The sequence below is a fragment of the Marmota monax genome, unplaced genomic scaffold (genome assembly GCF_021218885.2).
Source record: "Marmota monax isolate L192 unplaced genomic scaffold, Marmota_monax_Labrador192_F-V1.1 WCK01_AAM20220418_F8-fsc00209, whole genome shotgun sequence".
Lineage (NCBI taxonomy): Eukaryota > Metazoa > Chordata > Mammalia > Rodentia > Sciuridae > Marmota > Marmota monax.
Genome location: NW_026694493.1, coordinates 1,497,676 through 1,510,557, shown reverse-complemented (window position 1 = coordinate 1,510,557; position 12,882 = coordinate 1,497,676). Strand labels below are relative to the sequence as shown.

At 46.7% G+C, this 12,882-nt stretch overlaps 1 protein-coding gene across 6 annotated transcripts in view; it reads left to right on the top strand.

Moving 5' to 3' along the window:
- The window catches only part of Rgs8 (regulator of G protein signaling 8), a 39,757-nt gene extending 28,617 nt beyond the window's left edge, over nucleotides 1–11,140 (top strand). For 3 of the 6 annotated variants that reach the window (XM_058571381.1, XM_058571382.1, XM_046419560.2), the window contains 2 exons: nucleotides 4,136–4,302; nucleotides 5,613–11,138. In XM_058571381.1, coding sequence (XP_058427364.1) covers nucleotides 4,136–4,302; nucleotides 5,613–5,795 — 350 coding nt within the window. In that variant the 3' untranslated portion in view covers nucleotides 5,796–11,138. Of the gene's footprint in view, nucleotides 1–4,135; nucleotides 4,303–5,612 lie in introns of all 6 variants that reach the window. The other 3 variants (XM_058571380.1, XM_058571378.1, XM_046419561.2) reach the window with 2 other exon arrangements.
- The last annotated feature ends 1,742 nt before the right edge of the window (nucleotides 11,141–12,882 follow it).

Here is a 12,882-nt window from a genome sequence, read left to right as displayed (position 1 = left end):
TGGCAAAAGCCCATTCTAAAAAGCCCAATCATTTTTAGCCATTTGATTATTATCAAACACTGGTATTTCTAACTCTAATTACTCAAATGAACTTTCCTAATGCTAGCCTTTATGCATGTGGATCCCTCTTCCTGAAATTCTCTATCTTCCCTTCCTTCTTTCTCTTAGCTTCCTTCTTAACTTCCTGTCTGAGCCTAAAAGCTTGTTTCTTCTTTTGATCTTCCTTCCTGCTTCAGCGCTGGCCCAGGTGCCCTTCCTAGGCCCTTTCTTAGCCCTAGGTACTTTCCCTATTGTATAGCTTATCACACTTTGTCATGTTGCCCCAATTATGTTTTGTTGGCTCAAACTGCCCTTTGATGGCAAGTGTATATAGGACACCCTGCTGCTGTGTCTGCTTTTAGCACTTAGCAGAAGGCCAGTTCATCTGAGGGTGAATGAATAAATAAATCCACGAGAATGGCATCATTACTACATGGAATTGGGGTTAGTATACCTTAAGTTTTTTTTTTTTTGTTGTTGTTGTTTTGTTTTGGTACCAGAGATTGAACCCAGGGGAGCTTAACCACTGAGCCACATCCCCAGCCACTTTATTTTTTATTTTAACAGAGTCTTGCTAAGTTGCTTAGGGCCTTGAAAAGTTGCTGAGCCTGGCTTTGAACTTGGAGTCCTCCTGCCTCAGACACCGAAGCCGCTGGGGTTACAGGCATGGTGTTTACCTTAAATTTAATGCGACATATTATTGGTTGTGTGAAATCAGGCCAGCGGCTTCTCTCAGCATCAACTTCCTCCTCTGTAAAATAGGAAGAAGGACGGTAACTCTCTTGGGGGGGGGGCACTTTGCAGGTGTTATTTCTTTTAATCCACACAAGGCCCACCAAAGCTGAGACCTAGTTTAGAAGAGAGTCTGTATGAACCTTGTCTCCCCTAGGGCCGGACAGAGCTTCCTTACAAGGATGTCCTTACCAATACCATGGAGGAAGGCAGCAAGGGAATTTCCCTTCCTTATCTTTAACTACATTCAACTTGCTCACAAACACCTGTTTTTGTTTGGTGAAAAACAAAATAAAATCCAACACAAATTCTCCCATTCAAGGAACTTTGTCACTTTGAGATTAAAAACAATAGACTCTCATGAGTCCCTTTCCAGTTCCTCTTCTAGGTGAACACATAGGCTCAGAGGCCCTTCTGACTCCCCTTTCCTTCCTACTCTCCGACCTCATGGGAAGTGTGTAAAGACAGATACAAGGCCCACCAGCTCCCTCAGAGGTGGTTTCTGAGCAAGTTGGCCTCACAGAGTCGGGTGCTGGTAACCAGAGGTGGAGGAGGGATCAGGAAAGACTGGTCAGTGGGTACTCAGCTACAGCTGGATAGGAGCAAGAATTTCTAGGGTGTTATTGCATGCATGATAGCATGACTACATAGGAAGTAAAATATACTGTACATTTAAAAAAGTTTGAAGAAAGAATTTTGAAAGTTTTTACTGTCAAGAAATGATAAATGGGGGCTGGGGTTGTGGCTCAGTGGTAGAGTGCTCGCCTAGCATGCATGTGGCCCTGGGCTCAAACCTCAGCACCACATAAATGTAAAATAAAGATATTGTGTCCACCTAAAAAACTAAAAAATAAATATAAAAAAAAGAAATGATAAATGTTTCAGGAGTTTAACCTGATTTAAACATTACACAATCTATCCATGCATGAAACATTTCATTACCCTACTAATATGTACGATTTTTATATTTTTATGTACCAATTAAAAATAAGTTTATGGGGCTGGGGATGTGGCTCAAGTGGTAGTGCGCTTGCCTGGCATGCGTGTGGCCCGGGTTCGATCCTTAGCACCACATACAAACAAAGATGTTGTGTCTGCCAAAAACTAAAAAATAATATTAAAAAAAAATTTCTCTCTCTCTCTTAAAAAAATTGATTAAAAAAATAAGTTTACTTAACAAAAAACAAGCCTGGAAAGAAAAGATGGAGGCAGGTGGACAGACCTCTGGCCTGGGGGCCCCAGGTCTTCTCAGGTCCTCTGTGGTCACTGCTCAGAGTCTTTCCTTGCTGAACCGGAGGGCACTGGATGTCCTTGGAAGGCTGGTCCAGGCAGCGGAGACCTTCTGGAAGGCATGCTTGCTCTCAGACCCAAGTTTACTCTGCCACCTCTGGAAACTTCTGAATCTCCATATGGGAAATTTGGAGAGGCCCCAGTGTGGGAGGGGTATCAAAGAAAGCATCCAAGAGAGATTTAATGGGAAGTGATTTTATGATTTGTTCTCTGATATATCCAGAGACCTTGGTCAGTACTTTTCACATTAGTCAATTCAAGTACCACTTGAATTGAGTGCATGATTCTCAGGCCATCTCTGCCTAAATGTTGCCATGTTACTGTTCTGTGGTTGCTGGGATTCCCAATGTATCATGGATTCCTACTCCCTTCTAGAGTTTTGACCCCAGTGGGGGAATGGGGTGGGTGGGAGGTGCCCTGAATAGACTTCTCATTTTAGCCTAAACCATGTCCCTCTCCTGTTCCTCCCCAGGTACGGGAATGATTTTACTTCCATCCTGCTGATGGGAAGTAACCCTACACTATACCCTACTGTCCCCTCTCTCCATGGCTCAGAGTCTGGCGACCATGTGCTCTGGGTGTCATCTGTGATGGTCTTGGTTTATGCAGATTGTCCCCATGTCATTAACACGACATCCTTCACTTGCAGAGATGTCCAGGTGTGGATGGTAAATTAACCAGCCACCCTACTTTTCTAAAACACGTTAAATTCAGATCTCAAAACTCAAATCTCTTTGTGATTTAAAGCTTGGCTTTCAGGAGCCCCATGAAAACCCTCGTCTTTCTCAAGTCCCTGGTTCTTGCGATGCAAAGTCTTGGCTTTTATGACTGTTCCAGGGTGGACGTTAGAACGTCTGTTTTGAAAGACAAAAACATACAATGATTTATTTTTAATTAGGAGGAATAAAAATGTATCAAAAAATCAAAAAACAAACATTTAAATATATTAACTACCTGATGCCGACAACCTATTCAATGATCCTAGCCAACACCCTGACCTGGTACATATCCATGGACATCAGATGTCCAAGTCGTCATCATCATCATCTAGAATTAAGAATTGTGAACAGTTGGTCCTCCTAGTGAACTTCAGAAAAGAAATAAAAGTTAATACCAGAGTCACTTTTAACCACTGTGGCACTTCTTTATTTTGGGTTGTATCTGCTCCTCTTCTGAGGACAGTATATGGAAAGCTGTAGCTGTTCCTGGATTAGAGGGGAGCCTTAAGGGTTAAAATAATTCATGAAAAAAATATTTAAAATAAAAACATTTAACTGAAAGCACAGGGTGTAAATGAATGCTGTTTTCCTTCTGGACTTGATGTGGTGACCCTGATCACCTTGTGCCGATCGAAAGCTCTGCTTGGCAATGTGGATGACACTGATTAATAAGAATGAAAGGGGATGATAATTGCTAAATTATTTGGTAGGAAAATTATAATCTACCTCAATTAAAACATAATTTGATAGGCAAATCTTAAGTAAAGAATATATGGAATAAAACATCAAAAAACAGGGCCTCAAAGGTTTTCTAAAAGAGGCTGGGAATAGGGTCCATGCAGCAGGATGGCATTACCAAATGAATTTTGGTAGGGGTTTACTCAGATATTTTTCTGGTCACTGACTGGCTCTGAGATACACATGTTCGCCTCTAGTTTGTCTTGCAGCAGCAGATCGTGTGTTTTCTCAGGGTATTGACTTGGATTAGAGTAGAGTATGGAATGCTTATATTACCTTGGCCTAATTAGCAACCAGCAGCCCCAGGGACCACCGACCCTGCATTAGGGAATGGGTCATAAACACTGAGGGCTGATTAGATGTGGCCAGGCCTCCCCATGTTTATGATTATGGCTTTTTGAACATTCCTCCCTGGTATCGCTCTGATCCTTGGACGAGAAGCACAGTTTGCTCTCAGGGTTCCTGTGTGTCAGAGAAAGCAGTCGTCAAGGGGGTGGGCATCAGTGAGCTTGGACCCTTAGGGGCACCCCCACATAATTATTACCTCTCTATCTTCTCTAGTTCTTGGACTTAAGTTTGTCCTATCTCTTTTCTCTCCATCTCCCTCCCTTCCTTAGATGGGGTGGCCGCCTTCCGCGCCTTCCTGAAGACTGAGTTCAGCGAGGAGAACCTGGAGTTCTGGCTGGCCTGTGAGGAGTTCAAGAAGACCAGGTCAACCGCCAAGCTGGTCTCCAAGGCCCACAGGATCTTTGAGGAGTTTGTGGATGTGCAGGCTCCACGGGAGGTGTGTTGGCCAGGGCACCCATCTTGTCAGACCTCTGTCCATGGCTCCTGGCCCACATCTCTCTCCTTGGAGAGGGTTTGATGCAGGTGTGATGAGGACTTTCTTCTACTGAACTGAGCCTCATTACTCTGGTGACTCTCAATGAAAAGGGATTATTTTTTAGGAGCAGAAGCTCTCTGTCATACATATGCTATCAGGAACTGTGTTGCTATAGGGATTTTGCAAGAGTAGATGCCACTGAGTCCATGTTTGTTTGTTATCCTACTACAAGACAGTAGAGTTTAATGGAATAAGCTCTGCTTTTGGGATTTGGTTCCAATCTCACTCAGCTCCACCACTAACTAGCTGTATGATCTTGGTCAATTTACTCAATCTCTCTGAGTCTCATTTTCCTCAGTGTAAAAGGGAATAATATCACCTGTCTTTCAAGACTACTCTGTTAGAGATAAAGCACCTATTCAATATTTGCCACTGCTCATTAATGAACATTTAGAGTTATTTATATATATTTTTTAAATATTTATTTTTTAATTGTAGCTGGACATAGAACCTTTATTTTATTCATATATTTTTAAGTGGTGCTGAGGATTGAACCTAGGGTCTCACACATGTGAGGCGATCACTCTTCTGCTGAGCCACAATCCCAGACCTTATATATTTTTTTATAATTATGTATAGTGAGGTGAATTTCTGTGAAATGCCATTCTGAGTTATCCTGCAGAATTTCACTTGGGAGAGTTTTAACTGAATAAAATACTTGTTATGAATGCAGGAGTGCTGCATATTTGGAGCTCTTCAATTATGTATTGGCTGGGGAGTGCATGAGGTCTTCACCAGGTGAATAGGATGCTAGAGGATCCTTATAATGCTGATTGGAATAGAGCCGTACATTCTGACCAGGGTCTTTCTCTACAGAGCACTAGTTACGAAAGTACAGTCGGGAAAGCTGACTTCAGAGACCCTGCATTAACACTTGGCTTGATTCTAACCCTTTCCTGAAATCAAGATGTTTGAATTAGAAGTAAATTGATTTGGGGTTTTAAAATTTGACTCTGTTCCTAACTTTTCCTTCTACTCGAGGCAAGCTTTGCAGTCTCTCTTTTCTTCAGTGTCCTTATTTACGAATTAAAACTAAGACTATCTGGTCTTCAGATGGCACAGGATTCCTGCTGTGATCCCCAGAGATGAGATCCATGATGGCAGCTTAAAAAGCCTATATCACCTTAAAGATATAAGATGCTATCATTAGTGATAATCACATAGCTTGGCCCTTGGGGGTTTGTGAACTTGCTCTCTGTTTGTGTCTCTAGGTAAACATCGACTTCCAGACCCGAGAAGCCACAAGGAAGAACATGCAAGAGCCGTCCCTGACTTGCTTTGACCAGGCCCAGGGAAAAGTACACAGCCTCATGGAGAAAGACTCTTACCCTAGGTTCCTGAGGTCCAAAATGTACTTAGATCTGCTGTCCCAAAGCCAGAGGAGGCTCAGTTAGACCTCAGATGGGGACTCTTGGAAATCACTGGCCTTCCCCTCCCCTCGCTGCCAAGACCATAATCTAATGTGAATTGTCATGGATGTTCAAAGGCAGTGGCATTTGGGGTGGGAGGCTGGGGGTGAGGAGGGAACGAAGGGCCATTCCAAAGTGTGACCCAGCTGCCAGAGCTTGGACTCTTCCATTTACCCACGTTTGTGTTTGGTTAGTGGTAGCACCCTGCCGCTGTCACCCTTCTCTGGGTCAGCAACTTGCCCTTTATAATGCCTTGGGTCATCTCCACTGAGAAGGCAGATCCGCTGTGCTAGGCTAATCTGTAAATAGAGCAAATGCAGTTTCCACCACCTCCACACCCTCTCCAGTTAGGATTCCTGACTCTCCACTTGTCCCGGACCCTGGGAGGAGTAGCTGGAAGATTTGGCCTCTCTCTTGTGATTTGCTGTCACAACATAGTGGCCAGCCTAGGGTGCTGGGACCTCACAGCTTAGGAGAGAAGTCTCTGCAGAATCCAGTTTTTTTTTAGGATTGTCATATGGAGTCCCAGGTTTCTAGCACATTGACAGGTGACCTCTGGGAGAGGGTAAACTCCACGGAGTTGGCTCTTCCTTCCATTTCCATCGGACCAGTGTGAGAATCTGTGATCACTGCCCATCTTGGCCTAGGAAATTTGTAAGATTTCCTTACTCTTCCATTTCCAGAAAGGGTCTTGGGAGATTTCCTTCGGAACTTCTGAGTGAAGCTGTCATTAAGAAAGACACAGTTTGAGAATCTTCCTCAGTTCTACCAAGAACTTTTCCAGATGCAGAATGACCAGGGAATGTAGCACCAGTAGAATTTTGTGTCTGTTGCTTAATGCATTCTCTGCCCTCGCCTCCCTGTGGCATCACACATCACCGATCTTTTAGGATGACAGAGAGCTTGGCAAAAGGAGGTGAATCCCATAGCATGACAGCTCTCCCAGTGCCTAATATTTTCCCTGTCTCTCCACGTCCCCCTTCCATGCAGGCTATGTAATTATGATGGGGGAGAATGGGAAATTGGACCAGAACTCCTTGCAGCTTGCTTCCTGGGAACATGCTTTCTTAGAAAGATCCTTCTCTTGGCTACTAGGAAACAACTTTCTTCTTGGTCTCTGGTCTTTGGGATTAAACATTAAATAAGTGTGGCTAAGAAGATCACTGTGAACACCTGGCTGTGGAGACCTTCCAACAAAGCTGTCATGGTACCCTGGGGCTACTTTGGAAATGTGTCAGGAAACACTTCGTTGGAGGATGAATGAGCAACACAGAACCTTCTCTGGCTGCCCAGGAAAAAGCTGACTTTGCTGCAAGAGCAGTGTCAAAGGAATGAATCCTCAGCAGAACGATCAGAAGGTGAAAGAAGATCCTGGAAGACGCTCGTATCCAGGGGAACTGACTTACCAAGAATGTGGTGGAGGTGCTACTGGGATAATTTATGATCAGTGGATTTGGATTCATTTCAGATCTACAAACATTTTGGCGTGGCTGACAGTGGATTTGCACGATTACACACACACTCTGGAGTACAGGGATGAAGAACTGGTTGATGGAGCACTCTTCTTTTGTGGGGTGCTAGGTTATTTTAGATTATACTGGGGTTCCAGGGTTTGCATTCCTGCCCAGTAACTTTGAGAATCACTCCCTTCCTTAATACCAACCACAAAAGGCCAAGAAGGCCCTTGAATCCCACTAGTGATAGTGCCTGCTGCTGTGCCATGGCACCTTGTCATCTGTAAGTGGGGGTTGGCAAAGTCTATGTGAACTTCAGGAGAGAGAGGACAATTGCTTCCTAGGCTTCACACTGAAGAGACCTGTGGAAGTTCATGTTCAAAAACTCAAAAGCCTCACATTGTATTCCCAAATAGATCAGATCGTATCTCCCCACCATGGTCAAAAACAATCCTTAGCTAAAGCTGCCAGAACTAACTTAATGATTAATTCTCTAACAGGGTATTTTGAAAATTGTTTACATATGAAAAGTGCATCTGCTGCCAACTCTACTGTCGAAGATGAGGTGCATATAAATTGGGACTGCACAGAGATATGGAGATGTGAAATGTCCTAGGAGAGCCTTTTCACCACTTCCACCATCCCAAGGAGAAAGTTCTAAACAAGAATGCTGTGTGGCCACCTCAACTGGGGCCTGGAGTTCTTGCCAAGTTCTGGTGGAACGAAGGCTGCAGATGGTGGTATCATGGCGCCCCGGTGACTCCCTCCCACCATGGGAGGTGTGAAGGACCATGCTTGGGTGTCTTGAATTTTGCAGCTAGACAAGGGCACGTGGGTGTGTGTCCATGCATATAGTAACATGATACATCTATTTATGGTTCTCCCGTGGAGCGTCTCTGTGTGCGTATGTGTGTGTAATAATGTGAACACTGGAGTAGTACATTGCAGTCATGATCTTTCTGTGAGGGTGGCTTCCCTCACACCCTGTAGCCCCTGATTCCCACAAAAGGCTCAGAGGTCTCTGCTCTGATGCCCACTTTTAGGCACTTTGGTCATGCCAACCTAGATTTTGGTCTGCGATGAAAGAGAAATGTTTACAACATCTAGAGCAATATTCAAGCATACCTCATCCCTGACCTTCCATGTCACCAGTCCTGTCTCCCTCTCCCATTTCCTCCTCCATGAGCCTCATACACCTCATAGTCCGGCATCCCAGGTGCCAGTTCCATTGAACGTCTTCCTTTGCTCCTCATGCCAGGCTTGTGTGGATGGCCATCTTCTAGACTCAAGGGTTGGTCTGGTCCTGGAACTTGTGAAGGCTCAAGGCAAGCTTGAGAAGCAGGCTGGGTAGTGCTGGGGCTTTGAGATCTGCTCTCCATCTCTGAGTGGCCTTTTGGTCCCATTGGAGTGCTAACCTGTTTTGCGGCTTGCCATGGTGGACTGAGTAGAATAGAGTCATCGACAACCATTAGCAACCCTGGGCACCACTGGGGCGAGGAGGGATCCTCTGATCAGTGCTCTTATTAAACTTGAGCATGCACAGGAATCACCTCGAAGGCCTGCTATGAATGCTAATTCCCAGGTTCCACACCTAATGGTGTTGAGCTTATAGAATGGGGAGAGTGGGGCCAGAGATCCGCACTTTTCATCAGCTCCCGTGTGTGTAGTGACCTGTGGACTCTGAATAAAGATGGTCTAGCACAGTGGCTTTCAAACTTGGTTGCTCATTAGACTTACCTGGAGAGCATTAAAAACCTGGTAGACCAGGACCCACTCCAGAAGAGCTAAATCAGAGCTCCACAGGTGGCTCAGGTGTGCAGAGGGGGTCAGGAAGCACTGGCCTGAGGAGTCAGGGGGACACAGCTGAGGGTAAAACAGCTGCAGGGCCAGAGAGGACTGGAGGCCACCCAGATGCAAAAAGCACAATGATCAGGAAACCTGGCAGCTCTGCGTGGGACTCCTGGGGTAGCTGCCTTTGCCCTCCCAGTCTGACTCACTCCTTTGAAGTCAAAGTGCTCTGGCCAAGCACACGCGTGGTTTGGCAGTCAGTGTGCCAGGCTGGGAGCTGAAGGGGACCTTGATCAAGACATGCCTCCCCACGCCTTCTGAGTCTCATTGGCAGTGCTTCCTCCCGTCTGGCCTCCTGGGCCTTGTCCCCTGTTTGTTTTCCCATGCTCTGTGTTTCGCCGTTTCATGTCAGGCTGTGCCTCTGTCCCCGAGGCCATGCAATAGGGTAGTTGGAACTCAGGTAGCGTGTGCAGAGTGTCGTGGTAGTGACAGTAGTAGTAGTAACATAACGACTTCCAAATTTTTCAGTGGAGGGTGTCACATCCTGGGGAGTATCAAGATCTGGGAAGCTTTTCCAAGATCTCAGGGGGTTTGGTCTTTGTTCCAAGCCCTCTGCTTTCCCTCTTGGTCCCAGGTTGGATGGGCAGCTGGGAAGCTGCTAGCTAGTTGACTCTCTGGTGCTCTCTCCAGAACTTGCTGCTCCGATAAACCAAAGCTGTGAAGGCATCCTGCCCAGATTGCAGGGCCAGCCGCCGGGTGCAGGCCCTGGGCACTGATCTGCAGTGGGGCTGATGGGGCCTGTGACCCTAAGCCCAGGACAATAGAGAAACTCCGTGTGCTGTGAGGGGAAGGCATGAGCCTATTGTGTGGAGAGTTTGGGAAGGATGGGATGGGAAGACTGAAGAGGAAGGAGCAGGCAGGAGAGACAAGCTGCGGATGTGGCGCCTGCTCCTCCATGTCCCAGAGGGAAAGGTGACAAGGGGCACATTCAGAGGCAGGATGGCCTCCCACCAACAAGACTGCCCACTTCTGAGCCAGGCAGAGGAACCCTGGTTTCCCATCCTCGGCCTTGAATCTGCCAAGTGTCAGCCCTTTCAAAACCTATATCCTCTGGGTTAAAACAAGAAAGGTGGCAAAGTCACTTCTGGCACCGAGAATCTGTGCCACCATGCCACTTGGCATGAGACTGTGGAGGAAGAAGCCAAGAGCCAAGATGTCTTCCTGTCCCTGTGGCCTCTCAGGACTCCCACAATGCTCTGGGCCATGATGGGAGACTTCAGCATGGGGCCACTAGCCTTCCCGGGTTCGGGGTCTGGGTCTTTTCAAATAACTGTTCCTTTCTTGATTCTTACTCCCTTTGGACCCTTTTGCTCTCTCCCCTCTGCCAGGTGCGGAAAAGGTGGCTGGGCTCCGTGTGCACTCTAACCGCGGTAGCATTAGCTGGTCACTGGCCAGCACAACAGATTTGTAGATGCTCATCGCCATATAAACCGCTTGGCTGATGGAGTCCTCATTGAGTTGTTTCATTACCATGTAAAGTGGAATAATGTCATTCACCTTTACTATCAACAAGGCTGTGACAACATAATAAACAGAACCTGAACAAGCTGCCCGTTGCTCTCTGCCCACATTTCTGGTCGGCTGATTCTTTATGAGGAGACTCTTCACAGAACACGTGGACTCCTCAGGGGAAGCACGTGGCCTTGCTCTGCAGAGTCTGGCACGGGGTTGGCCACCAGGAAGAGCAGAGGTGTGGGTGGAAATGGGAGGCGAATGGTCTGGGATGAGTGTGGGGGTGGAGAGTAGCTTTGGATTATAAGGGTGGCTTTGAAACTGTGAAGTGCTATACAAATGCCAGGTGTTATTTTTATTTGTATCACCTACTGTTTGGAAAGGCAGGGAGAGAAAAGGCTGGGGATGGTTTATGTATTTGTTTAGCTGGAGCAACCTGAAAATGGAGCGAGTTGGTCTATGGCTGCACCTCACTTTATACATTTGACAAGCCTCTGAAAGCTGTGATCAGCCTTCAAATCTTTGACTATTTGGTGATAAGGTCCCATAGAGTGGACCAAAGGAGAATATGCCACAGCATCTACTGGCATAAAGCTCATTATTCAGGTGGGGTGATAAGGTAGAAATACAAAATTTTAATCCAAATTATTTAATCCAAATAATTTAAAACAAAACCAGAGAAGGTCCATCTCTAAGGAAAACTTTCTCTTTCTTTCTTTCTTTTCTTTCTTTTTTTTTGGTACTTGGAATTAAACTTGGGGTTGCTTAACCACTGAGCCACATCCCCAGCCTTATTTTGTATTTTATTTAGAGACAGAGTCTCACTGAGTTGCTGAGCACTTCGGTTTTTCTGAGGCTGGCTTTGAACTCCCCATCTTCCTGCCTCAGCCTCCTGAGCTGCAGGGATTACAGGCGTGCACCACCATGCCTGGCTGGAAACTTTTTTCCAAGGTGAATCATTTGGATTCAACGAAAAGCTTTTGTTACACAAATGATAACCCCCAAATTCCATTCCCCCCACATAGCTTTATTGAGGCAAAATCGAAGTACAATAAAATGTACATATTTGAAGTAAGCAATTTGATCAGTCCAAATTCCAGTTTTGCAGATGGGTTCATGCGTGGTGGCGGGGGGTGGGGGGGTGGGGGGGCTGCTGCAGGCAGGAGGCCACCATTGGGAAGGGGGAAGTGGCTGGTTTCTCTCTTTCCAACTTGGCTTTTCTACTCCTTCTATCCCTATTGCCACCTGGGGTTTCTCGCCCCACTTTGGGGGCAGGAGGAGAGGGTGCAGGGAGCTCGTGCCTGGTGTAGATGCCATCTGGGATAGGCTGTGGACTCCCTGGACCTGGAGTGCTCTGGTGGATCCTACTGCTGTCTCCTGGGAACCCCCCTTTGCAGTCCCCCCCAGGAGGGCCAACATTCCCACTTTGGTGGTGGCTTGCTCCTTCCTGGACAGTGCTCCAGCTCCTCTGGGAGACAGTCTGTTTGCTCCTGCAGTCTGTCCTCTTGGACAGGTCCTGAGATGAACCCATGCCAGGCTTTCTCTTGGGACCCCCCCCCCCACACACACACACACTGCTAACCCGTTGGGCGCATTTAGGTTTTATGGGCCCTGAAGTTATAAGACAATATATCTCCCCGTTTGCTGTGCAGCCAGGGCCCCCCAAAAGCCCATTACTCTCATAACTGAGTTTCAGGCTGGAATCAGATACCCTTCGCCTGGTCCTCTGGCATCAGGGGCACATGCCAGGCTCTCCAAGGACCTCATGGAACTTGCTCCCATGGGAATGAGGCAGGAGGCGGGCAACCCACCCTCCTCCTCCCAGGCAGGTGGGGCACACAGCATATGATCAGCTCTCTCCACAAACCTTCACAAATTCTCTCCAGCCCCTGGTCTTATCCCCTATGGATCAGGTTTTCCGTGCCCTCTTTCTGGTTCTTCACTCCCTCCCTAGACTATTTGCTTGGTCTGGAACCCGCTCTGGTATTTTAGCTCTCTCTCCTAGGCCCTGACAGAGAGCTTATACACACATAGCACAATGCCTGGCCTCTCACTGACACACAGTATTCATGGACAAAACGAGTCCTGACTCTACATCAACCAAGGGAGAGCCATGGCCAGAGGCAAAAGAGGTAATTGAGATAACCCCCTTCTTCTTAGCTGGGTTCTGCTTAGTCTGTTTGGGCTGCTATAACAAAGCACCAGAGGCTGTGGCTTATAAACAACAGAAGTCTATTTACTACAATTCTGGGGCTGGAAACCCAAGACCAGGGTGCCCACATGATCGGACTCTGATGAGGGCCCTCTTCTGCTTGGTG